We start from the raw sequence: 27,139 nt of genomic DNA on the forward strand, positions 1-27,139 counted from the left end.
CAGAAGCTCCAGAACTGAACCGGTCACCTTGAAACTGGCCGTAAACTAATCTGTCACAGGGCTCTTGTAGTTTTCTTGAACTGATATTCAGACAAGGGATTTGGTGCACACACACACACCTCATCCTCTCTCTCACTTAGCTTACAAGTTCTCTCTGGGTAGAACATGTGTTACACATTTTCAATTGTCACAGGATTTTGTACATAGTAGGCACAAAGGAAATAGCTGTTCATAAGTTTCCCAGTTTAAATATGTTGGTATATTTGGTAAGATATATTGTGCTAGCAAGAAAATGAATTTCAGACTTTATACCCGAAACTACTTACAAATCAGGCATAAAAGCACATGCATATGAATCATCTTACTTCAGATCATGTGGGTGTGAATCTGAAAACAGAAGTGGACTGCAAGCAGAAACCACAAACGAAATTAATGTTAAAATAACTCTTTTCATAGTTCCTGCTTAGTGAACTCTAAGCAATTAGAATCTAGAAAATACAACTCCATTTCCAAAAGTTACAGTAGAAACCCTAGCTCCTTCAGGATGTGTAGGCTAACCTAAAAACAAAATACTAAAAGCTTAAGAAACTTCAGTGTTAATGGCAAGAGAGAGAGGAGGGGGAAAAAGATGAGAGAGAAACAGATTATGAGAAAGAATCATCCAAAACACAGGACTGATCAAGACAGCAGGAAGGGCTGCAGCAAAGTTCAACTATGCAAACACCTAGACTCTAGCCAGTGCAGAGTCAATCTCCCCTTAATAAAAACTGAATAAAGACTTTTAGGAATAGAAACATAAAAATCATACCTCATGCCTTTATAGGGTGGAATACTTATATTAACTCAGAAAAACAATTTGGTGGAATTGTTTCCCTCTTCTGTTTGCTGTTGTTTTAACTAATTTTCCACTTGCAAATGGCCTTTTAGATTGTGGCAATTTATGTTTCCTTTTCCCCCAAATCTTTTATTACAAAAATATAATGCTAGTAAAGTAATTGCACACTGTTATTAGACCTTTCCATGAAATCAACTCAACATGATCCAGGAAACAAGGTTCAAAGAAACAGGAAAGGCTCTTACACACCCAAAAATTCCACAGCTTCCCCACTAGCCCTGTAAAGGTCACTCTATTATATATGTTAAATCCTTGTACGTGAACTGACTGAACAAGGCCAACAGGGATGACTCTTGCTGACCAGAAATCACAGCCTGCTAATTGTACTTCTGGTCTCTCCAGCTCCCCATATAGCCTGGAACACAAGACCAGTTGGTACAAACACACTCTTCCCACACATGCCTGATCCTCCTCCCTTGCCCCGACTCCCACTGCTTTCATTCTGCCAATCTCCAACCCTAAGCCAATTCCAAAAATCCATTCTATCTGCTTTTATTCCCAAGGTCCCGAATGCTTCTTGCTGAGAAAGGCAATCAACCATGCTGACCGTGTCCACTAAAAATTCACGCCACTCATTCTTTGTTAAGCTCTCAGTGTTACTGAGCAATCTTTTTGTTTGCCCCAGATGGACTCCCTCTTGAATCCTTCCCAATCTTTTCCACACATCTCAAATTTCTTGACTCATCCTAACCCCAACTTGCTCTCAGCAAATGTTACATCTATTTTTCTGAGAACATCGAGGCCTTCAATAATCTCTTACTCATATGAAATTTTCTCTAGATGATCACTCATCCTTTTCTCCTATCCCCATCTCAAAGGGGAACTTTCCAAAGACTCTTATCATCCCCTTCCTTCCCAGGATTTTACTCTTTCAATTACAAAACACCCACTGCACCGCGGTTCCAACCCAGGCTCTTTCATCTTTTCTCTTTCTATCCCATGGCTTTCTTTCCATTAGTGTGTGATGGACGTGCTCAAAATTCTGCACCCAAAAGCAGCCCTCTCTACACCCTGCTTCTAACAAACTACAGCTCTTCTCATCTTCCATGGCCCCTAAATATCTAACATTTCTGTGACCAATCCTATAAACGCTCTCTCTGTATTCTTTCCCTTCTTCTCCCAAAAGGGTGGCCATTCCCCTAAATCATGTCCTTAAATACCCTCTCTCACTCTTGTGCCCATCCATCAGCTACTTGGTGGTAAACTGTAAGCCTGACCCTCACCTGAATCTCCTACTGACAGATTCTCCTTTTCAGTGGCCTACTGGCCATCCTGGCTTAGGGGTAATTTCCATGGAACCAACATGATCAAAAAACAGACTCAACTCCTCCTATATTTCCACTCAGGTTACAAAGCAAACCTATGAATTACCTTAAATTTCTATCTTTCCACCCCCTCCCATATTAAGTATTTTACCCAACCATATAAAATGCCATTGAACAAAATTGGACATTGTGCCTAGTTTCAGGAGATTCAAAAATGAGTAAGTAAAAATCAATGCCCTCAACATTCTCTTACAGCAAGGTAGAGCACTGTCCTACTTTTGCTATTGTTCTTAAATCCATAGTCTCAATTCCACTCCCACTGGTACTCCTCTCATCTTTTGTCAGGCTATTGTAAAATCCTTCTGCAAAGTCACGACCTTCACTCTTGCCTCTCCGTTCAAAACCATCCTCTGAGCTGCCACCAGATTTATTTTCTAAAAACACCAATTTGGTCCTATCCTTACCCTTATCAAGAACTTTCAATAGCTCACTACTGCCTACAGAAAGGATATACAAATTCCTCTCAGGAGAATCAAGGACCTCCTCAAAATTACTTTAGCTTATCTTTACAACTTTACTTTATTTTCAACTCCTTAATAGAGCTCATACAATGCTCTTAGTGAAGTCCTCCACATTCTGTAACAGACCTTGCTTTTCACATCTATCTCCACAAATCTTGTGGAGTTTGACTATGATTCTTGGTCCAACTCAAATCAAGAGTTTTTTCTGAGTTTTCCAAATGACCCAGATAGAGATGCTCTCTCTCTCCCATGTTGTTTGCCATCACTTTCTTTGTGTCTTTCTATAGCACCTTTCCATCTTCTTTATAAGTATGTGTAAATTTATTTCTCAAATATACTGCAAGCCCCAGATTTCATTCATCAATATTTTTCTCTCTGTATCTGTCACAAAGCATCATCTCTATTTATATATTGTGTGTATATATTGTGTATTTGTGTATTTATATATTGTGTGTAATAATATGTGTGTGTGTATGTGTGTAGATATATAATAGAACACTTACAGAGCACCTGAGTAAGGCAGAAATAAACAATTTCATTCATCAATATTTCTCTCTCTGTATCTGTCACAAAGCATCATCTCTATTTACATATATTGTGTTTGTATATATATGTGTGTGTGTGTGTGTGTGTGTGTATAATAGAACATTCACAGAGCACCTGAGTAAGGCAGAAATAAACAATGTGAGGACAAACAAAAAGGGTATGGTAAGGATGAAAATTGCTATGAAATTACCCTGAATTACAAACACAAACATATATTAATAAATGCTTTCCCTATTCCCATCCTCCATCCTGACCCCAAACTATTTCTATTCTTTGTCATTTGCTGCCAGGACTCACAGTTGTTCTGGACAGCAACCAAGCCCTCCATTTACCCAATCATTTATTCCACAAACATATACTAGAGCCTACTTCAAAGTCAACAGTGCTCCCTGCCTATCTCAAGATTTTGTGCTATCATCTCCTTCCTTAACATGGTCCCACCCAGCTCAGTTCATACCACAGTGTCCCTCAGAACTTTATTCGCAGTTCTCAGCTCAAACAATTCAAGCTCTCCAAACATTTTCTTAAATCTATAGTCATATCATTTTAACCACTTCCTTCCTCCTTCCCTTCTTAGATTTCTCCCAGTTACTCCTCCTCTTATGCATTTGATTCTTTTTCTTAGCTGAGGGAACATGACTATGTCAAGCTGATAAGGCTTGCATTTCTCTAAACTTACAAAATGAACATTAGTTCCTTTAAGCCAAAAAGGATTTGGAGCATAAGGTCTACACCGCTTGAAATGCCCCCAAATCCTCTTCCAAATCTAGACAAGGTTTGTTATAGTTTTCCAGTTAAGCCTATTCTCTCAAGCACCTGTACTGAAAATGTTTCACTCACCTTTTTCTTAATTACCTGTATGTGGTTGCCAGTATCATTGAGTGTGTTCCCTATAATTTATCAATAACATTTAATAAAAGTCTCAACCATCTTTTTGAGATTATTGAGCTAAACATAATTTATCATTCTGTTTCTATGAGAAAGGATAATCCAGATTTCAAAAATCCAACTTACAAGTGAATACAGATCATGTGAAAACTAGGGACTTCTTTCCTTATTATGCCATAAAAATGCTGAGATCCCTAGAGAGAAGCCCAGGATGACGGGACAAAAATATCTACTGAGGTGGTAGAACAAAGAATTAAAAGATCTATTTATTGACTTATTTTTATCTCATTCTTTTCAATGTGTGTTTACATATTTCTTTTTTAATATTCATATATATTTGTACAATAGTATACATAATCTTGACAGGAAACTTTTTTGAGGGTGAAGACTCAGGACCCAGTTCAGTTCAGATCACTAATTGGGATATGGGATAAAAATGATGGCAAGCTCTAAGAGACAGTACACATGGAGTGATATGATTTAAAGTTTGGAACTTGAAAGGGAGATGTTTCTCAAGATTTTTTTAAGGCTTTCTATAAAAAACAAAGAGACTTTTAAAAAATCAAAAGCCTCTAAAAACAATGATTCTCAACTAGAGATAAAGAGCACCTGGAGACTGTCAAAAATGCAGACTCTTGAGTCTTACTCTCCAGATTGATTCTCTAAGTCTAGAGTGGAGCCAAAGGTGTCGGTAGCCTTGAGAGGCTAGAGTAGCATCTCAACACCGTCGTTATTCCAGGCCAGATAATTCTTTGTTGCGAGGGGCTACCATACTGTGTGAATTGTAAGATGTGTATAAGTGTCCTCCCTGGCCTCTACCCACTGCATCCCAGGAGCATCCACCCCACCCCACCCCACCAAACATGTTTCCAGAAGATGCCAAATGTTTCCTGCAAGGCACTTCATCCCTGATTGAGGACCAGAGACAGAAGTTGCCCAAAGATGACACACTCTGAGAAATGCCATTCTTAAAGGATAAAACAATATGGTAAACGTCAAAGAATATGGATATTACGAGCATACGTGGTATAAATTGAAATAAACAGGCTTCCCATAAAGGAAATCTGATTAGCCACTATAAATTCCTGACAAGTCAGCTAAGCTTCTAAGTCAAAGCTCTTCTTATGTAATTTCAACTTGAAGATTTTCTCCCTAGCTTCTATTTTAAATTATTTTTAATTAACTTTACTGGCATTTTGCATCCTGCTATGAAAAGTCCGCCTAATAGTCTCAGAGGACTCTCCCAAGAGAGAAGAGTGCATTAAATCACACATTATCACATTAAAGAATATTCCAGCACACAGTCCAACAGTCTAAATCTTGACAAATGCAATGGGGGAGGGAGGGGGGATACAAGGACCAGAACAGGCAAAGTGATTCACAGTATCCAAAGCTGATTATTTTCAATTCACCCATCTGTAGGAAAAAAGTTCTATTGATTCTCTACCTCAATCCACATTTATCACAATGACATATATTTCACAATTTGTGCTTCCATCCTGGATTCTACTGACTATGTATGAGACCCTGGACAAGTCACTTAAGTTCTTTGGCCATCCCTTCTAGAAAGTGAGCCAACTGAACTAAGCTATTTCTAAAGATCCTTCTAGTTACAAGTAGCAAACATGGAAGCATTTAATTAAAAGGCTCTTTTAATCGTATGGATTCTAGTAACTGCACAAAAAAGCAAAAGCCTACCAAGGTTGATAGCACAATGAATTTTAACATGCTTGACCCAAAAAAGAAAAAAATGACAATTAGATGAACCATGCATACAAGATCCATTCTCTTTTAAAACAAAAAGAAGTTTGGTCCAAACTACCATTCACTTATCAAGACACTTACACAGGTACTCTGTGTGAGAAGGACAATCAAGTCAGTCTTTCAGAAGTTCATCATAAATAGGGAAATAGTTTTAAATCACACATTTACTCTCCAGTTTCTATAACAGAAATCACAAATCAGCTGCTTTGGAGCCATTTCCAGCCTGCAGGTGTGGTTGTTTTGTTTGGCCTGGATAAAAATTGGATTTAATTAGCTGCCAACTTTTAAAAGGGAGTGATGATACATAAAAATCCATATTTCCAGTATCTCTTGAAATACTGGAAGATATTAAACCCAGTGGCAACAGTGAGCTGGACCAGAAGCACTGCCTCCGGGGCCCAGAGCTCCCCAGGGGTCCTCAGTCCCTACTGCTCCCTATCCTCCCACCCCCGTCCCGTCCCGGGTCCTTCTGACAGCATGGGGCATATGAGCTTATATCCTGGTCCGTGACAATTTTCAAAATGCACAAATAAGATTTCTAATGCTTTCAGAGCAACAGAACTGTCCTTGGAGAAGAATCACAGCCAAAAGGAAGAAGTTGTAAAGAGAGCGGTCTTGCTCTCAACATGAAAAACTTTCATAACTATCAATATGAATGCTGATAAGCAGAATGTGCTACACTGTAGGCATTTAACCACCTGAAAAAATGTAGAAAGAAATCCTAGACAAGATGGGGAGTTCAGACTAGAGACCCCCCAAATTTACTTTCAATTTTAACTTTTTATGCCTTCAGTCAGTTAGTACACATAGCTCATCACAACAGTAATACATGTACAGGTTCTATGTCTTTACATACACACACACATATATATGCATATGCATATTAACACACATATATATGCATATGCATATTAACATACATATAAATTTAATTTTGTTTGCAGAGGAAGACTTGATTTTATCCTCCTCCTTCATGAAAAGACATTTTCTACTAACTTTCATAGAACATTCCATTTTTCTCACTGATTTTAATATACAAAGTTTTAAAATTAGGTTTCTATTAACTAAGCAGCCATATCTTACCAGAGTATTATTCAATTATTCTTCTGAAAAGATGATCAAGAATCCAAGGATAGAAGGACGAGGATGAAAGAACTCGAGAACGAGTTTAGAGAAGTGTGGCCTGCAGGCGAAGGTTCTTCACTAGCATCTTTACCAACAAAACCACCCTAACCATGGCAGCTACATATAATTTTCTCCCTGCCCACTTGATCCAAAACTTTTTTCCTTATGAGATCTGCTTGTTTGAGATACAACCTTTTAATAAGATTCTGAAGATTTTCTTTTGTAAAAAACTTAACTTTATATTACATTCACAATTAAATTCATGCCTATTTAAGGATGCAGCAAGTCAAAGTAAACTAATTTAAAAAACTAAACAAACAAACAAAATTGCTGCTGAGGCTGAGTCAATTTTCAGGTAAAACATATCCCAAGAGTTTCCACATTGATAATGTGTTACATGCAGTCCACAGTTCTCTTCAGAACATTCTAGAGGTTCGCTTCCTAAAAACATATCATGTGATACCTTACAGCATTACATCTGCACAGGTGGATTAGGTATCACTGCAAATTCTGCTGACTTTAAAATGTATATTTTTAAAGTTGGACATTGCAGATATCGCTAGTTCTAAGTCAACTGTTTTTCTAGTGTGTGTGAGCTTGATTTTTGACATAAGCATTTGTTAACACTAGTGATTAACAGCTCAAGTGTGAACCTGAACAACCCATCAAGGAGCCCATATGACTACTGAGGACATGCCTAATGACAAGAAAACAACTGCCTTGGCAATATAATGTTCCGAACATAGGCTGCTTCTGGGAAAATGTGTTTATCATTCTGGTTCTGATTTTCTCTATTTAGAAAAAATGACTCACTGTTTAGAAGCAAAAAAACAACGATAAACATAATTCAATTTAACAGCCTTTGAATGCCAGGACATTTTAATTTAGTCATGGATGTTTTCTGCTTTTACCTACTGTGGGTTCAACATTAACTTCTCTTCCACTTTTTAGTGCTTTAACAAAAAGAATCCCAAGAAGCTCATGACATTATTCTTAAGGCTGGGGGATATCAGGCTTGAAATCAAGATTTAAAAACAGGTTACTGAACCTTGGAAAATTATTTAGTTTATATGAGTCAGAACCCTTTAAAGCAGAGTCACACTAAGAGGAAGATACATCAGATTAAGATCCTTTCTCTCTGTCACCAATGAAAACCTGATGTATGTTACCTTCAAGAGAAGATCCTGTCTGACATGTGTATAAGCTTCTTATGGAAGTTTCCCAGGAACAGGAGTACTTTTTTTTTTTTTTACAGACTGTATTTGTTTACAACTTGGATGAACACAAAGACCTAATTCATTCTTGGAAAGCATTTCTTTTGAAACCTGTTTATTTCAAAACAAAAAAGTTATTGAAAGCATGTGCATGAGCCATTCCAAAGCAATTGGTCACAGAAACCTGGATTATCAAAGCTGCAGAGGAGCCCACAAGAAATAGAAAGATGAAGGGAGAGTGCTGGTTTCTCAAAAAGCAGCGGCAGTCCTGGATCTGCTGAAGACACAGAACTTAAGTGGTGGGGAAGGCTTCGGAGCCCACACTGTTGGGTCTTAGGCCCTGAAATGCATATGTTTAAGAAAGAAGTGATCCTGTCATCCAGTTTCTCGGCAGCCAAAGGAAAGGGGAGTGGAGAGATCAGAGGATCCCGCCCTCTTATCCGGTTGTTGATCTGAGGCTGCGATCCTGGAGAACTTGCTTGAATAATGCTAACTATGCAAAAGTTCACTACTACGAGGTAGGCTCAGTCCTTGCACCAATTCCCCCCCCACAGATTCAAAGCAGTAAATGTGCGAACACATTTTAAAATGCAACAGTGACAAAGGAGCTTGCAACTTGCAAGCGGCACTCACCCTGGGCTGGGGCGCCCAGCCGGCCACCGCCAGCCTCAGCCCCGCGCTGGGGCCCGGGAGCCAGGGCTTCCCCCGCGCCGGACATGGGCCGCTCCGCTGAGCCCGCGCCGCGCCTCCGCCTAGCTCGCCGCCCTTCGGGGTCGATGCACCAGGGGCTGGGAGGTGTTGGGTGCAGGGAACTGAATGCTTCTGGCGAGGATTGGAAAAAAAAAAAAAAAGTGTTTTGAGAGAAGAGCACACACCACCCCTGCGGGACATTCCCTCCCTCTCTGCTTCCCTTCCCCAAACCCCACCCCGGGGAAGTTTTGATTTGAAACCCGGGAGGAAAACTGTTACCTAGCAAGTGACAGCAGCCAGTCCTAGTGGACAGAAGGGGGGCCCTCAAGGGGGAGGCGCTAGAAGGGAGATCGGATTTGGGAACAGCTCGGGGAGGGGAGCAGACCCCTCCTCCTCCCGCCAAGAGCACCGCCACCTACCTCGGCATCCCCCAACACACTCAAAGCCCTTTCCTCCTCCTCCTCTTCCGCCTCGGAAAGTTAGCGAGGCTCCGGCAGGGGCCGCAGGTCGCGGCGGCTGGACGGCGGCAGCCGCCTCTGGGTGTCCCTCCCAGCCTGCGTCCCGCTCAGCAGACACCTCAGTGGCGGCAACGGCAGCAGCCGCTCCTCTGGCTCCGTGCTCTCCGCCCCCTCTTTCCCGTCAGCTCAGCCCGGCCGGTTCCCCTCCGATGGGACTCTTGCCCCTCTGCCTCTCTTTCCCCCTTCCACCACTCCTGCACTCCAGAAACGCTTCTCGCTCTGTGGCGCCTTTTCATCATATCCGGATCAGAGAGGCCTCGAACTCTTGGCTCTCTGCCCCGAGGCTGGGGGCGGTGCGACCCGGGCTCGGCCTCCCGGTGCCTCGCGCAGGGCTCTGTCTGGGTCAGGAGGCCAAAGCCCGACAGCGTTGGCGCTGGGCGGGGTGGGGTGGGAGTGTCCTCCCGGGGAAGGAGGCAGTTGGCTATTCCCTTGGCTGCCCCCCACTCAGAGAGTCACCCCATCCCTCTCCCACTCCTGCCCGAGCCCCACTGACAGTATGGGAATGCCTTGAAGGAAGCAGAAGCCTTCAGGGTGGACAATGCAAAATGAAAAAGTATCACTTTCCTGACAGAATACAGAAAGAGTAGTTTTGAAACCCTGACCCCTAGCAGAGCAGTTAATCTCTTCATCTCTGGCTCTAAAGAAGTCTTTATTCTGTTTTTCAGTTCTTTGTTTATGTTGGTCAAACAGGATCCCAGACAGGAAAAACCTGTTGCAGCTGCATGAAGACTCAAGAGGCATCCAGGAAAAGGGTGACACCCTTGAGGATGCCCTGGCCCTGGTCTCAAGCCCCGGCTATATCAGGGCAAATATCTCCTCCACAGATGACTTCTGTGGGGAGATAAACTTGTGGTCGGAAGTAAAAAGCTGACAACCTCCATTTACAAAGGAGATGTTCTGATTGCAGTTTAATCTGACAAGCCAAGAATAACATCTATAAAATAATTTGCAGATACAGAGTACTTCAGATAACTTTTGCTCTTTATTCATTGAGAGAAAAATGCAAAATTTGTAGAAAGCTAGAATAAATTCATTCCCTGACTCTTTAGGACAAGGGTAATTTACAGTAATGTTATCAAAATTGGAGAAGATGTACATTAGACACATCTTCCTTCTAGGGGTAGCAATAATATCCCAGGAATTTCATCTCTTCAAGAAATCAACTGGAATTGGTTCCAATTGATTAAGAAGACATATTTCTTGCCTATAAACAATCAGTATAGCCGAACTTACTTTCAACTAAACCTGAAAAACTGTCTTTGAAATTTCTGATGACAGTTATTGAGACCATATTCTGCCCCAAAAGGCAGATGACATTCTGCCCAATAACCTATGACTAACAAATGCTTTTTTTTTTTTTTTTTAAGTTTAGAGATTTCAGGAATGGTGTATGTAAAAGTGCCTTAACTCTCTGAAAATTTGTCTGGGGGCCTGGACTGCTTGAAATCCACTTGATGAAAACAGATCAATTCTGAGGGCAACTGCATTACTATTAGAAAGCAAACACTGAGGAAACTTTGTATCTAGATTCTATTCTATCCCTATTTTATATATTTCTCTGCCTTTTAAAAAATACCCTCATTAAGGTGTTAAACTCCATGAATACTTAAGAAATTATAGCACTCTTCTAGAAAATCATAGTGATAAATATTTGTTAATTTAATTTCACACAGTATTTAATGTTGCACACACTGTAGGTGTTTCAATAAAAACTCCTTGAATTAAATTTAAACACCTTGCTCTTTAATGGGAAAGAAATTCAAATAAAAATATTAGGAACAAAGGAGAGTCTGTGTGATAGAATCACCAAAACAGTCAAATACTGTATCTTGCTCAGTAAGACTTTGAGTAAGTCAGTCAACCTCTCTATGCCTTGGTTGCCTCATAAATCAGAATGATAAGAGTACCTCTTCACTATGGTACATATACACCATGGAATATTACTCAGCCATTAAAAAGAATTCATTTGAATCAGTTCTGATGAGATGGATGAAACTGGAGCCCATTATACAAAGTAAAGTAAGCCAGAAAGATAAAGACCAATACAGTATACTAACATATATATGGAATTTAAACAGATGGTAACGACAACCCTATATGCAAAACAGAAAAAGAGACACAGATGTACAGAACAGACTTTTGGATTCTGTGGGAGAAGATGAGGGTGGGATGTTCTGAGAGAACAGCATTGAAACAAGTATACTATCAAGGGTGAAACAGATCACCAGCCCAGGTTGGATGCGTGAGACAAGTGCTCAGGGCTGGTGCACTGGGAAGACCCAGAGAGATGGGATGGGGAGGGAGGCGGGAGGGGGGATCGGGATGGGGAACACATGTAAATCCATGGCTGATTCATGTCAATGTATGGCAAAAACCACTACAATATTGTAAAGTAATTAGCTTCCAACTAATTAAAAAAAAAAAAAAAGTACCTCATCACAGGTCCCATAAGGACTAAATAAAATAATTTTCAGAGATTATCAGATATGAGGAAAATACTCAAAATACTATTATTATTATTCAGGAGAAGCATTTTAACGAGTAATGTTGAACTTGGCGTAATGACTATGTCACAAGAGCCACATCAAAATAACAGGTAACCATGCCTGGTATACATGTATAGTCTATACACAAACTATCCCAAAGACTTCTTACATCAGCCCTTTCAGTACCTTGCCAGGCTTACACTGTTAGAATTTACAGTTCAAGTCTGTCTAACTGAAAGTTTATCTTGTGTCTTTAGGTTAACTCAGGTCTCCTTCCATAAGCCTTGTGTTTGATACCCAGGAACTGAGTGTGGACTCCTCAGTGTTCATCAGACTGTCCATTTACCCAGTCTCTCGCTCTATTTGTTCAGACATCTGTCTCAATACTCAGCTTAGTTCCTAATGAGCACTGCAGTGCCCTTATCCTCTCATTCTTTTCAGTAATATGTATGGGGTGGGGAGGACACTGTCATGGGTGAAGATAAGCAATGTGGCCACTGCCTTCAATGAAGCTCACAGTCTAGAAGGAAATATGGATATACAACCACTTAACAACAGCTGCTGACTGGGACCATGAGGAAGTTCTGGAATACCACAGTAGTACTTCTTTGCAGGGAAATACAGTCTAGTCTAGGATCAGGAAAACATTTCTGGAAAAGGTATGTCTCTGCTACTACCAGAAGAAACCAACAAGAGAAACAATTGCTTCAGGCAGTATGTATGGAAGTGCAGAGGTCTGAGGGCAGCCTAGCATCACTGAAAACCTGAAAGAAGTTCAATGGAAGAGGATAACCCAATGCAAGGGAGAGAAATGGGGGATGGAGCTGAAGAGAAGAACAGAGGTCTTAATCAACTTTGAAAAAGGAGGACATACTTTCCAAATTTCTTTGTATAAAAGCCACTCTGGAATAATAAGTAAAATGATTTGGAGGCACTGAGATTGTGGCTCAGAAGTCCAAGTTAGATATGAGGGATGATGACAGCAGTAGGAATGGAGCCCAAAAAGGCTGAGATAAAGGATACGGAAACTAAAGGAATCAAGAGTAACTTGCAGTTTTCTGCATCTTGGTGGGTGGGGGGCAATATTACCTACAGAGATGGAAACATTCGGGAGAAGCATGTTTGGAGGAAAAGCTGCTAAATTAGTCATGTAGATGATGTAGTGTCTGAGAAACCTGTGAAATGGCTAATTGGAACCATGCAGGAGGCTGCTGGATAGGTGTCCGGAATACAAGCACACAGATGGTACTTTACCAGCAAGAAGGTCGTAAGCACCCAAGGTAAGCGTGCTATGTAAGAACAGAAGGCCTAAAACACAGCTAAGCCCTGAAACTCAATCCAAATGGGTCCTTACTAGCCCCTCCCCGACTCCCCACCCCCCTTCCCAATGCCACAAGACTGTTACCTGATGAGCTTTGAGAATCATCATTTTATTTAGTACTATTACTGCCTGTGCCCCTCCACCAGCCCAAATGCCTCAGGGAGTATCACATAATGTCTTTATTAAACAGATTTTATCATGTCTCATACTATAGTCATGGGCTTCCCAGGTGGTGCTAGTGGTAAAGAACCTGCCAGCCAATGCAGGAGATTTAAGAGACATGGGTTCGACCCTTGGGTTGGGAAGATCCCCTGGAGGAGGTCATGGCAATTCACTCCAGTATTCTTGCCTGGAGAGTCCCATGGACAGAAGAGCCTGGCGGGCTACAGTCCAGAAGGTCACACAGTGTCAGTCATGGCTGAAGCAACTTGGCACACATGCACGCACACTATAGTCATCCTGATACATCCTGGCTCCCTGGGGACTGGCCTTCTACTGGAATTAAATACCCTAGCCCTGATTCAAAGCCACTGAAATCCCAACGTGCCTTACAACAATTGTGCATTCCAATGGTGCCTTACAACCATTCCTGCCTAGTGATGTACACACTCATGATGATGTGATGATATGTAAATACATTGTGAAAGATAGCTGACATGAGCTAAGTGAATGAAATGAACTAATTAAAAGAGTTTATAAAGCATTCTAATGGACTGTCTGAGCTTCATTGACCAGTCAACATTCAGACATTTCTTGTGCATCTATTATACTCTAGGCAACAAGTTAGGTTCTGGAGATTTTAAAAAAAAATGTTATTTAATGTCTTGAAAAGCACTTAAATTACTTTTCAGCTGGCTAGAGGCCTATCTGCCTAGCAAGGTCAATGTTTTTACACAGCTACCTTAGCCAAAGGTCTGCAACTGGGTGTGCAATAGTGCTTCTCGAGGGGTACACAAGACAATTCTCTGAAACGTGAGGAGGAAACAGTAGAATGAGAATTCATATTTGCTCTTATGTCATCATTTGCAATTTCAATTCTCAAGTATGTTTTAAAGCTTATATATGTATTAGTACAGAAGTACATATAATTTATAAATAAATACAAATTAGGGGTTTGTGCTTTAAAGTATTTTATTGTTTGTGTGTGTGTGTGCTTGCTAATTCAGTTGTGTCCAACTCTTTGTTACCCCAAGGACTGTTGCCTGACAGGCTCCTCTGTCCATGGGAATTTACAGGCAAGAAAACTGGAGCAAGTTGCCATATCCTACTCCAGGGCATCTTCCCAAACCAGGAATCGAACCCTGGTCTCCTGCTTGGCTGCTTGGCAGGCAGATTTTTTACCACTGCACCACATTTTTACTTGATTTAAAAATGATTTGTACATTCAACAATACATTTACCCAAATTGTACCGAGGTTAATTTTCTCTAGAAAACATGCATAACTACTTCATTTAGGTAGAAGCATGACTTCAGTAATCCCCAAACCCAAGTACAGAGAAACCAGAAATTAACCCTGAGTCTCTTAGTACCTCAAGTAACCTCCATGACCTTCACATGGTGCCAACACAACGGCCACTGACTTTCTCAAATTCTAATAATTTTTTTTTTTTTTTTGGTGCACACATACTTTTCAACAAACTTTATTTTCTATTGTTTTACCTCACAGAAAATTTAGAGCACAGGGGCTTTGAGAAAAAGAGCTTAGCTCAGGGAGCTATTAGGTCAGAGAAAGTGACAGCAGAAGAAATGACAGCTGACAGACAGGGAAGACACAGGGAAATAAATACGTCATAACAACGCCTTTGTGAATTCAGCTCAGTGAAACAGGGCCGGCTCCTAATGAGGGCCTGAGTCATTAAGGAAAGGTTCAGTTACGTTACTGCTGCATTCTGTTTTTTAAGGAGGCAGGTCAGTATTTTTACGTTTTAGGAAAAATTCCACCGAAAAAAAATTTCACATTAAAAAAAAAAATGTTGCCACTTGAAAGAATAACTTTCACAGAATTACATTTTTTTAAAGCTGCCAGGGAAATGAGCAATCATGATTCTAGGCCAATTTGTTGTAACTGTATTTCTCCGTCTCCTGGTGCTCTGTTTGAAGAGGAGAGGTCAAGTGGACAGGTTTCTGGAATCCCATCCTTACTTCAAATAAAGTACTTTCTTTCCCCCTGCCACTCCCCCAGAACACATGGGTACTTCCCTTAAATTTTTAACTGAGAAAACTGGTTCTTCCACTTTAAAACTACCCACACAAGAACATTTGAAAACTACCCACAGGCCCAACTCCTTCATTTAACATATAAAGAAATATAAAGACATAAAGTTCAGGATTTCCCTGGTAGTCCAGGGGTTAAGACATGGTGCTTCTAATGTAGGCCCAGGTTTAATTTCCTGGTTGGGGAACTAAGATCCCGCATGCCAGGTGGCCAAAAAATAGAAAGAAAAAAACACAAGACATAAATTTCATTAAGTTCAACAAACATATACTGAGAGTTTGATATGTCAAATCATATGCTAAGCATCAGAATTTCAAAGACAGAGGAAAGACCCAAAGCTCAGAATGTGTAAGGAAAGAGACAGGGGCAGGGAGCCGAGTGGGAGAGGTAGTAAGTCAACAATTCACTGCCCAGCAGGAACAGGAGGTAGCAGCACCTAACTTCTTGGGCGTGGGTGGGGAGAGCCAGGGCTTGTTTCAGAAAGATGATACCAAGCTGAGTGCTGCTGATGAGTAAAAGTCTGCCTGTCAAATAGCTTAGGGAATTCCAGACTAAAGAGATAACGCCCACAAGGCACAGAAATGTGAAAGCCCCAGAGAAGTTAAAAATGACTCAGCTTCTAAACACCCAGGCTTCTTGCTCTGATTGATTATCTGGATAAGCTGTGTAAATGAATCCATCACTTCCAAGTGCTGGTGAAGCTAGGGCATATCTGATCTTCTATTCAGGAGTTCCAAAGGTTTTCTGTAGTAAATGTGTGACCAAAGGATGTGGCACAGAATCTCCTGTTGCTGAATTAGCGTGACTGGTCCTTCCCTCTGAGCTCTCAGGTAGTGTCCCTTCCAGTTAGCTGACTCCTCTGGCCTGGGGCATTGGCCTTCGGGTATTTCCTTGCTGTCAGGGTACTTTCCAGATTGCATTCTGAAGGACTGGACCGAGAGGTTAAGGGAGACAGTGACACATGTCAGATAAGAACACGTGGAGTGAAGGCAGAAATGAAGATGTGTTTTTTATCATATGCAGCAGACAATAAGGTACATAGACAGTGAACCTGGATATACCAGATATTGTGGGAAAGTAGTAAACACAAGAGGCCCTTGAAAATGATGACAGATATGCTAAAACTGCAATTAGGGATAAGTTTAGCATGATGACTCTGACAAAGATATGTGAAATAATGGAGAAGATGAGGATTTCTTTTTGTCACCATGGCCCCTAAATTCATTTATAGCCTCAGGTAAAGAGAGGAACTTTTGACTCTGGGATTTAAATCAATGCCTATATTTCTCCAAATTTTCTATTAAGAAATAGACACTAAATAAAAAATGCAGGATTGCAGATCGATTATATTTTCCATTCAATCCTGGGACCTTTATTTCACTTTAGGAAAAAGGCAAAGTTTTGCTGAATACTCTTGCACCTCCGATTATTGTTTTCTCTCCCACTTTGAACAGTCCCTCCTCCTCAGGCACTTGGATTCTCTTGTTACCCCAGGTTTCCAGCCTTAAACACAGAGATAATAACAACCCATAGTCATCCTAATTTAGGAGCAGCAAACCTGTTTCCATGCTTACCATCCCTCTGAAATGTATCCAGGCCCACAAGGGGAACTGGGTTATTTGTGGCCATGTTATTTAGGTGGCAAAGAGTTGGAGTCCCCCTGGGCAGTCATCTCTAGTAGAGCAGGAAGTTTACAGAGTGGATGCAGAGCATGAGTTATTAAAAGAAACGATATATATGCACATGTTAGCAACTAAATGGATCTTTAAAACATCGTATTTAGCAAAAAAAGTAAGAAGGTAATTTTAGTGTGGCACCAATTAATAATTAAAAGTATGTATACACAAAACAGGGACTTCCCCAGTGGCTCAGCAGTAAAGAATATGCCAGCAATGCAGGAGATCTGGGTTTGATCCCTGGATTGAGAAGATTCCCTGGAGGAGGGCATGGCAACCCACTCCAGTATTCTTGCCTGGAGAATCCCATGGACAGAGGAGCCTGATGGGCTACAGTCCAAAGGGCTGCAGAACGCTGGACACAACTTAGCAACTGAGCATGCACACACAAAACAACAGAGCACAGTTTATAACAATACATTCAAGAATAAAGATTTACATAAACATCTTAGAATGGTAATGAGGGGAAGGAAAGGAGTGAAGAATAGGAATCAGAACACGTAAATATAAACAGACGAGCACACACACAAGAAAGGGGATTTGCACAGACCATGATAATGTGCAGTATACTAAGGTGCTGACAAACTCAATTCTTTGCTCTAGAGGTCCAAATCCATGACAACTATTATTGCCAAATTAATAAATGAATTATAAATAAATAGCAGTAATAATAATCTACTAACCAAAAATTCAAGCAAGTCTCATTATCAGGCAATGTAATAAAATAACAAGAAATGACCATGTTCTAGGGTATATTTTGAAAGAGGTGTCTTACATATATCACTAAAATCACTACAGAGACAATTACCTAATTTATCTGTGTTGAAAGTCAGCAACACCAGAACACTTCAGTTACAACAGCCCATTTATACGAAGCCATGTTTTCTTACTCATTCTCATATAGACTGTTGTAATCTGCTAGTACTGGCCCCTAAAAAGATATGTCCACATTCTAATTCCCAGAGCCTGTGCATGATACATCATTTGGTTAAAGCGTCTCTGCAGACACAATTAAGTATTCTGCAATTAAGAGATCATCCTGGATCATCAATGTTGGCCCTCATGTCAACAGCAAGTGTGATGGTCACTTTTAGGTGTCAACTTGACTAAGCCAAAGGATGCCCACATTACTTGGGCTTCCCAGGTCTCACTAATGGTAAAGAACCCACCTGCAGGAGACCTAAGAGATGTGCGAGTGATCCCTGGGTCAGGAAGATTCCTTGGAGGAGGGCATGGCATCACGTTCCAGTATTTTTGGCTGGGAAATCCCATGGACAGAGGAGCCTTGTGGGCTACAGTCTACAGGATCACAAAGAGTTGGACACAGCTGAAGTCGCAAAGAAGTTGGACACAGACACATGCACGTGTCTGTGACAGTGTTTCTGGAAGAAGTGAGCATTTGAATTAGTGGACTGATTAAAGCAGATGAGCTTCCCCGGTGTGGACAGTCACCATCTGATCCTTTCAGGGCCTAAATGGAACAAAAAGGCAGAGGAAGGTTGGATTTGCACCCCGCCCAACTGTTTGAGCCAGACCATCAATCTTCTGTCACACTCAGCACTCCAAGTTCTCAAGATTTCCATCTCAAACTAGAATCTATGCCCTTGACTGTCTGGCTCTCAAGCCTTCAAACTACACCACATGCTTCCCTGGGTCTCCATCATGTAGATGGTAGATCCTGGGACTTCTCAGCCTCCATCCAGTACTTTGCAATAATTCATATATATCCCCTATTGGTTCTGTTTTTTTTTTTTTTTTTTTTAGGAGACTTCTAACACAGCAAGTGTCCTTAGATGCACAGGTAAGAGAAGGCACTTCAAAGATGTGTTCAGGGATAGGGGGAAGGTGGGCACAAGCTAAGAAAGCTGGTAATTACTAGATACTGAAAGAGTCACGGCCCAGATGCTCACCCTGAGCCTCCAGAAGAAGTGCAGCCCTGTTAACACCTTGGTTTCAGACTTCTGGACTCTGAAACTATGAGAACAAAGGTTTATTGTTTTAAGTCACCAAATCTGGGATGTTTTGTTACAACAGCCACAGGAAACTAGTACACTTGTCTTCAGGAAAAGTGAAATTGCAGCTCTTTAGGCCCAGTGTACTACTAATCATCTGATGTTTGCTGTTCTCTCACTATCAAAGGGAAAAGCAATCTACTCTAAATTCCTGAAGGGAATCAGCCCTTTTATCAAAAGCCTTTTCCAGGTTGATGTATGTCTACCTCAATACCTCTACAGGTATAGCCCATCTCTTAGCAGTAATTATAATTACTATCATATACCAAGTCCTTCAACATTCATACATTCTTTACCATCCATCTATCAATTTTATCCTAGGGATACCCTGTGCAGTATGTATTGATTATATTATAATCACTACTCTATAAAAATAAGGAAACATTGCTATCGGTTCAATGAAGAATGATTAGGTGTCGATAGTAAGTTGAAAAGCTCAGACTGTAATTGAAATCTGCGAGTAATTATTCATCAGATAAGTATTGAATATAAACTCAACCCCAGGTCTCCAGTTAGGTCCTGGCAGCATTTCTTGTTGGATCCACTATAAATGTCAAATATGCTACTAAACACTGAAATAAAATGAAAGTAAAACACATGTGTCCTAGTATTCACAAAGTTTTAGCCTAGGGACCGGCAGACGTTAGTCAAACGAACACACATATAAGTATCTAAGTACAAATAATGGTTAGTGAAGAATAGAATGCTATGAGTATGTAAGAAGGGCACAGAATTAAAGACCTTTGCCCCTGGCTCTAAAAGAATTTAAAAACAGAGGAAGGGAAAGAATCAAGTAAAGAGAAGATTTAAAATATAATTGGATTCATACTATGAAGTAGGAATTGGGCCCTATGACAGGACACATGAGGCAGAACCCAATCCTATGAGTTTGAAAAGTGAAGTGGGTTTGGAGAAGAGTCTTGATGAGAAGGACTTAACCACAGATAGGAAAGTGGGGAGAAAAGAGAAAGGAAGCAGCAAGTGCAGAGATACAGGAGAAGGTGAAGTGGGCATTCAGAGAACTCCAAACCTTATATCTGTTCTATTGTATTTCTTATAACACGTATGCCTATAAAAAAATAGGATCTCATTTATACATTCCAGAAACTTTTAATTCATCTCAGAATTCTGTTAGAGGGATTTCTAGACTAACTGTTCTCTTCTCTAAATATGAGACTGTTTATTAAATTTTCCTAGGTGATCAAACAAAAACCTATTTTAAATATGCTGAAGCCACAAGCCATTGGCTGTGTGGTGCTGGCAAAACCCCACCTAACATGTGCAGCACAGGGACCTTCACTCAATGCTATATAATAGCCTACGTCAGAAAAAAAAATCTAAAAAAGAGTCAATATATGCATAATGGATTCATGCTGCTGTATACCTGAAACACAACATATAAATCAACTATATCCTAATAAATTTTTTAAAAAACACACCTGACAGCCACACACACAAAAGAATATGCTTAGAAGCCTCACTTTTATTTACACCAAAAACTGCACTGCTAATGACACCAATAGTAGCAAAATATTGCCCCATAGTGTTACTGGAACATGACATTGAATGGAGTCCTTTGGCGTCATCTGTCTCTTTTTATCTTAGAGTCTTTGCTTCTTAGACTCTGAAGAGTTATCTCTTGGGTCTCTCCATAATCAAGAAAGTGGTACTTGGAAATCCCAATAAGCTACTTTTTTAAACAAAACAAAAAAAAAAACAATTTTTTTAAACAAAAAAAAATGGTATTTATAAAAGATATGATTACAAAATTGTTTCAAAATAAAAGGAAATCTCTGAATCATATAAGACATAATCAAGGCCAAGATGAGAAAGATGAGGCTGAAAAAAGCCATCACAAATGGAAATAATGACACTTAAAATTGCTGGAATAACATTACAATATTTCATTTAGCCTGCAGTGAGTCCCAAAGTGCTCTTTCCTTAAATATTAGTTGATGGACATTGTGATCATTGAGCATTACAGACACTAAGCTTTTTACATACAAGGATGTGAATATCTTCAACTAGGAAGAAGCAACTTCTTAGGACCATTTTTTTCTTTGCTTATAAATAAATCCTTGAAGATACTTTAGGATTTTCTCAGCATCACTATTTAAGAACTATTATAAAAAACCAAAAAATAAAACAAAACAACAACAACAAAAAAAACTAAGCATAATTCCCAAAGTAAGCAAAACTACATTGAAAAAAACTAAGCTATAAGAGTATTTTATTTTTTGTATTGTTCAGTTGCTCAGTCATGTCCAACTCTTTGCAACCCTATGGACTGCAGCACACAAGACTTCTCTGTCCCTCACTATCTCCCAGAGTTTGCTCAAACTCACATCCATTGTGTCAGTGATGCCATCCAACCATCTCATTCTCTATTGACCCCGTCTTCTCCTGTCATCAATCTTTCCCAGCCTCAGGGTCTTTTCCAGTGAGTTGGCTCTTCACATCACCTAGCCAAAGTACTGGAGCTTCAGATTCAGCATCAGTCCTTCCAATGAATATTCAGGATTAATTTCCTTTAGGATTGACTGGTTTGATCTCCTAGCTGCCCAAGGGATTTTCAAAGAGTCTTCTTCAGCAACACAGTTCAAAAGCATCAATTCTTTGGTGCTCAGCCCTCTTCATCATCCAACTCTCACATCCATACATGACTATTGGAAAAACCATAGCTTTGACTATATGAACCTTTGTCGGCAAAGTGATATCTTTACTTTTTAATACACTGTCTAGGTTTGTCGTAGCTTTTCTTCCAAGGAGCAAGTGTTTTTTAATTTCATGGCTGCAATCAGCATCTGCAGTGATTTTGGAGCCCAAGAAAATAAAGTCTCTCACTGTTTCCACTGTTTCCCCATCTATTCGTCATGAAGTGATGGGACCAAATACCATGATCTTAGTTTTTTGAATGTCGAGTTTTAAGCCAGCTTTTTCACTCTCCTCTTGCACCCTCATCAAGAGGCTCTTTCATTCCTCTTGCTTTCTGCCATTAGAGTGGTACTATTTGCATATCTGAGGTTGTTGGTATTTCTCCTGGCAATCTTGATTCCAGCTTGCGATTCATCCAGCCTGGCATTTTGCATGATGTACTCTGCACATAAGTTAAATAAGCAGGGTGACATTATACAGCTTCACATATTCCTTTCCCAATTTTGAACCAGCCCATTGTTTCATGTCCACTTCTAACTGTTGCTTCTTGACCTGCATAAAGGTTTCTTAGGAGACAGATATGGTGGTCTGGTATTCCCATCTCTAAGAATTTTCCACAGTTTGTTGTGATCCACACAGTCAAAGGCTTTTAGTGTACTCTATGAAGCAGAAGTAGATGTTTTTCTGGAATTTCCTCAGATTATAATTCTGATGTTTAGTTCAGCACAAAGAAATTAAGTCACTCCCTTCTTTGACCCTGCTAAAGTCATGCTTTCCACGACTGAAAGGTCCTTAAGTCAAGAAGTCACTTCTGTTCCCCAGCCCCTCACCCTAATCAGGACAGACAACGGGACAAGGAGGAAAGAGACTTTTGATTACAGAATTTGAAACCATAATCCAAGAGAAAGGTGAAAACTAAAGGAAAACAATCAGCAATTTGAAATATTTCCCTAGTGGCCTTTGACCCAGGGCAACAGATGCATTAAAAATTGCATATTTTAAGGACGATGGAATGCTTAACTTCATTCTTTTGGCTTGTTAAAATTTCTCCTAAAAGTGATAACCTCAATAAAAATATTGCTGCCAGAATTATGTATGATACAGAAGTTTGATTCAAATATATCAAAAAACAATTTTATATATCTTGTGCATGTAGTTTAGTATATTTAGTAGCAGATCAATGGTAATTTCAAAATACTGAATAAAAGAGATATTTTTCTGATGCTAGAAATATTTTCAAATAATTTTGTTTCCCTAGGTATTTTAGTGAATGATAATAGTGGTATGCTTAATACATTTTTAAAAATCTTTATTTTAGAAAGCCACTTTAAAGTCTAATAATTATTTTTTGATAGTTTAAGATGAGTTCTATCATTAAAATATCAAGCCAATAAGTAATCAGTTGTTTAAACAATATGTTATAGTTGCCATATTATAAAATGTATTATACCGGGCCCAAATTCATATTTCTGAAAATGATCAGTGGACTAGGAAACTGAATCAAAATAATTATTTAAACCATATTCCATTTAATGGTTTACAAAGTGTAATAAAAATTTAATAATTTATAACTTTGAAAGCTTACTTCATTATTTGCCAATGTTTATATTATGCCTTTAGAAGTATGTATTATGAAAGTATATTTACAGATTGTTATATTTTATGTTTAACATCACATGAATTTCTCAATATTATTAAATAATATTACAAGCATACTGAAGATCAGAAAATACAACTTTCTATAAAATAGTACCTTACACTTAGTACCTCCTATACTAGACACATTAGTAAATATCTTGGCAGGCAGCAATCTAAGATGACCTTCAGTGGTCCTCACCTCCCATGTAGTCCCTTTCCTTGAATGTAGCCTGGACCTAGTGATTCACTTGCAACCAGCAGAATAAGACAAAAGTGATGCTATACCTCTTCCATGATTAGGTTGCAAAGCCTGAAAATTCCATCTTGCTAGAATTTCTCCCTCTTTCTCTCTCAGTATTTTTCTCTCCCTGCTATGACAAGAAACTGAAAGTGGTCCTCAACCAGCAGCCCTGGAACATCTAAATTCTGTGAAAAATGATGAGTGACCTTAGAAGTAGTTCTGCCCCCTGTTAAGCCTTCAGATGAGCCTATAGCCCAAACTGACACTGATTTCACCCAGTGAGAGACTCTGAAGCAGAGAACCCAGCTAAGCCTTGCCTAGATTCATTTCCCACACCAACCATGAGATAATAAATGGATATTGTTTTAAGCCAATAAGTTTTGGGGTAATTTGTAATGAAGCAGTAGAGAACACAATCATTTAACATGTATGTTTGTTTTTTTCCCTAAACCTGCAGAGTACAAAAGAACACTATTCAGAACTATAAAGAAAGAGCTTACCATATGACCCAGCAATACCACATCTAGGCATGTACCCTGAGGAAACCAAAAATGAAAAAGACACAAATACCTCAACGTTCATTGCAGCACTATTTACAACAGCTAGGGCTTCCCAGGTGGGGCTAGTGGTAAAGAACCCACTTGCCAATGCAGGAGACATGAGACCTGGGTCTGCTCCCTGGGTCGGGAAGACTTCCTGGAGGAAGGCCCGGCAATCCTCTCCAGTATTCTTGCCTGGAGCATCCCATGGACCAAGGAGCCTGGCAGGCTACAGTCTATAGGGTCACAAAGAGTTGGATACGACTGAAGTGACACAGTAAGCATGCATAGGACATGGAAGCAACCTAGATGTCCTTTAACAGATGAATGGATAAGGAAACTGTGGTACATACATACAATGGACTACTGCTCAGCCATGGAAAGGAATGCATTTGAGTTCTAAAGAGGTGTATGAACCTAGAGCCTATTATACAAAGTCAGAAAAACAAATATTGTATATTAATGCATATATATGGAATCTAGAAAGATGGTACTGATGGATATATATGCTGGAAAGCAATGGAAATGCAGACATAGAGAATAGACTTACAGACAAGGGCAGGGGAGGGGAAGGAGAGAGTGAGATGAATGGAGAGAGTGAGATGCATGGAAGCATATTCACTAACATACATAAAATAGACAGAAGTGGAGATCCGCTATGTGACTCAGGGAACTGAGACTGGGGCTCTGTAATAACCTACAGGGGTGCGAAAGGGTGGGAGGGGGGAGGGGGGGTTCAAGAGGGAAGGGACATGCATATGCCTATGATTAATTCATGTTGATTTATAACAGAAGTCAAGCCAATACTGTAAAACGATCATCAATTAAAAATAAATATAATTTAAAAATCATAAATAAAATACAATACAATATAATACAGGCAAAATTAAACAAGAGTTTATGCCTTGGCAACTGCCTTAGTGCCCAGCACTTAAACTGATGTTTCAGGATAATTGTTTGTTTGCTTCTCAGCCCAAATAAACACAAGAGCTGTTCTTCAGCCAAAGGGTAAATGTGTGCCTAATCTATTAGTGTCTTAATTTTTTCTATCATATCTATGGGTAAGTAAGTGAATGATTCTACCTCCTTAAAGCATCAGATATCTTCATATTTTAAATTAATATACATTATTAATATGTAATAAAGTGCACAGATTATACATGCTTAGTTTGATACATGCTTAGTTTGATATATGTAACTATCACCCAAAACAAGCTATAAAATATTTTAACCATCTAAGACTTCCAACCTTTTTCTATTTATTATTCCTCTTCACTGATTGCTAACCCCCTCACCAACTATCTAATTTCTATTGATATGAATTAGTTTTGCCTCAGTCTAGATTTCATCATAATGGATTCAAATGCTATGTATTCTGTTTGGGATATCTTAGCTTAACATTATAATTTTAAAAGCCATCTACATTATTGCATGCGTCAGTGGTTTCATCCTTATAATTACCGTGCATTATTTCATTTATGTAGATATACTACACTTATGTATCCACCCACCCACTGATGGACATTTGGGTTATTTGAAGCTTTGCTTGTTATTAATAAATCTACTATGAACATTTGAATACAAGTCTATGTGTACATATATTTATCAGGTAAATACATGGGAGTGAGATTTCGGGGTAAGTATATAACCAACTTTACGAAAAACTGCCAAAGAGTATTTCAAAGAACTTACATCATTGAACAATCCCATAAGCAATATAGAAGAATTCCAGTTACTCAGCATGCTTGCTAATATTTCATGTTGTATTTTTTAAAAAATTTTAACTGCTGTAGTAGGTAAAAATGTTATCTCGTGATATTAATTTGAATTTCTCTGTTCACTAATGAGGTTGAAATTTTTCAAACATTTATTAACCATTTATATATCTTGCCCATTTTTATACTGAGTCACATGAATTTTTGTTAATTGTGTATGTATGTCTGTGTACTTATATTCTGGGTACGAATCCCCTGTTAGATATATTTGCTATAATTATTTTCCCCCAGACAGTAACTTGTCTATTCATATTCCTTTTTAAAAAATAATTTTATTTATTTATTTTTGGTTGTGCTGTATCTTTATTGGTGTGCAACCTCTCTCTACTTGCAGAGGGTGGGGGCTACTCTCTACTTGTGGTGCTCCGGGATTCTAATTGTGGTGACTTTTCTTATTGTAGACAAGCTCTAGCATGTGTGGGCTTCAGTAGTTGTGGCACATGGGCTCAACAGTTGCAGCTCCTAGGCTCTAGAGCACAGGTTCAACAGTTGGGGTGCTTGGACTTAGTTGCTCTGCAGCATCTGGGTTCTCCCTGGTTCAGAGATTGAACCCATGTGTCCTGCATTGGCATGTAGATTATTTACCACTGAGCCACCAGGGAAGCCCCATTCACATTCTTAATGGAGTCTTCTGATAGAGCCAAAATGTTAAATCTTAATAATGTTCAATTTATTTCTAAAGTCTTATGGTTTGTATTTATTGCGACATGTTCAAGAAATCTTTGCCTACTTTGAGGTACAAGAGTGGATTTCTAAGTCTTAAGTTTTATGGCTCTGAGTTTTAAATTTATGTTTATGATCTATCTCTAATTGTTCTGTGTACAGAGTGAGAGAGGGACCTATTTCACTTTTTTCATATCGATATCCCGTTGTTCTAGCGCAATTTGCTAAAAATACTCTCCTTTCCATGTTCGACTAATTTGCCATACTCACTAAAAATCAAATGACCATAAATCTCTTGGTCTTTCTGTGCTCTCTATTCTGTTCCATCAACTCGTTTTCCTGGTGTTACCTGGATACTACACTATAGCCGTAGTTTATCTTCAGTCTAGAAATTATATGGTACAAGTCTTCCAACACTGCTCCTCTTAAAAATTGGTTTGATTTTAAATTCACTATATACATTTTAGAATAATCTGTCATATTTTGAAAAT

At 39.5% G+C, this 27,139-nt stretch overlaps 1 protein-coding gene across 2 annotated transcripts in view; it reads right to left on the reverse strand.

Annotated features, from left to right (window-relative positions):
* The window catches only part of MDFIC (MyoD family inhibitor domain containing), a 93,695-nt gene extending 84,150 nt beyond the window's left edge, over positions 1-9,545 (reverse strand). The window contains exons 1-2 of one of the 2 annotated variants that reach the window (XM_043463143.1): positions 9,328-9,545; positions 8,852-9,040 (exon numbers count right to left, since the gene is read on the reverse strand). In XM_043463143.1, the coding sequence (XP_043319078.1) occupies positions 8,852-8,936 (85 nt within the window). In that variant the 5' untranslated portion in view covers positions 8,937-9,040; positions 9,328-9,545. The remainder of the gene's footprint in view (positions 1-8,851; positions 9,041-9,327) is intronic. The other variant, XM_043463142.1, reaches the window with a different exon arrangement.
* Positions 9,546-27,139: the final 17,594 nt, after the last annotated feature.

This window comes from Cervus canadensis, chromosome 3 (genome assembly GCF_019320065.1).
Source record: "Cervus canadensis isolate Bull #8, Minnesota chromosome 3, ASM1932006v1, whole genome shotgun sequence".
NCBI lineage: Eukaryota > Metazoa > Chordata > Mammalia > Artiodactyla > Cervidae > Cervus > Cervus canadensis.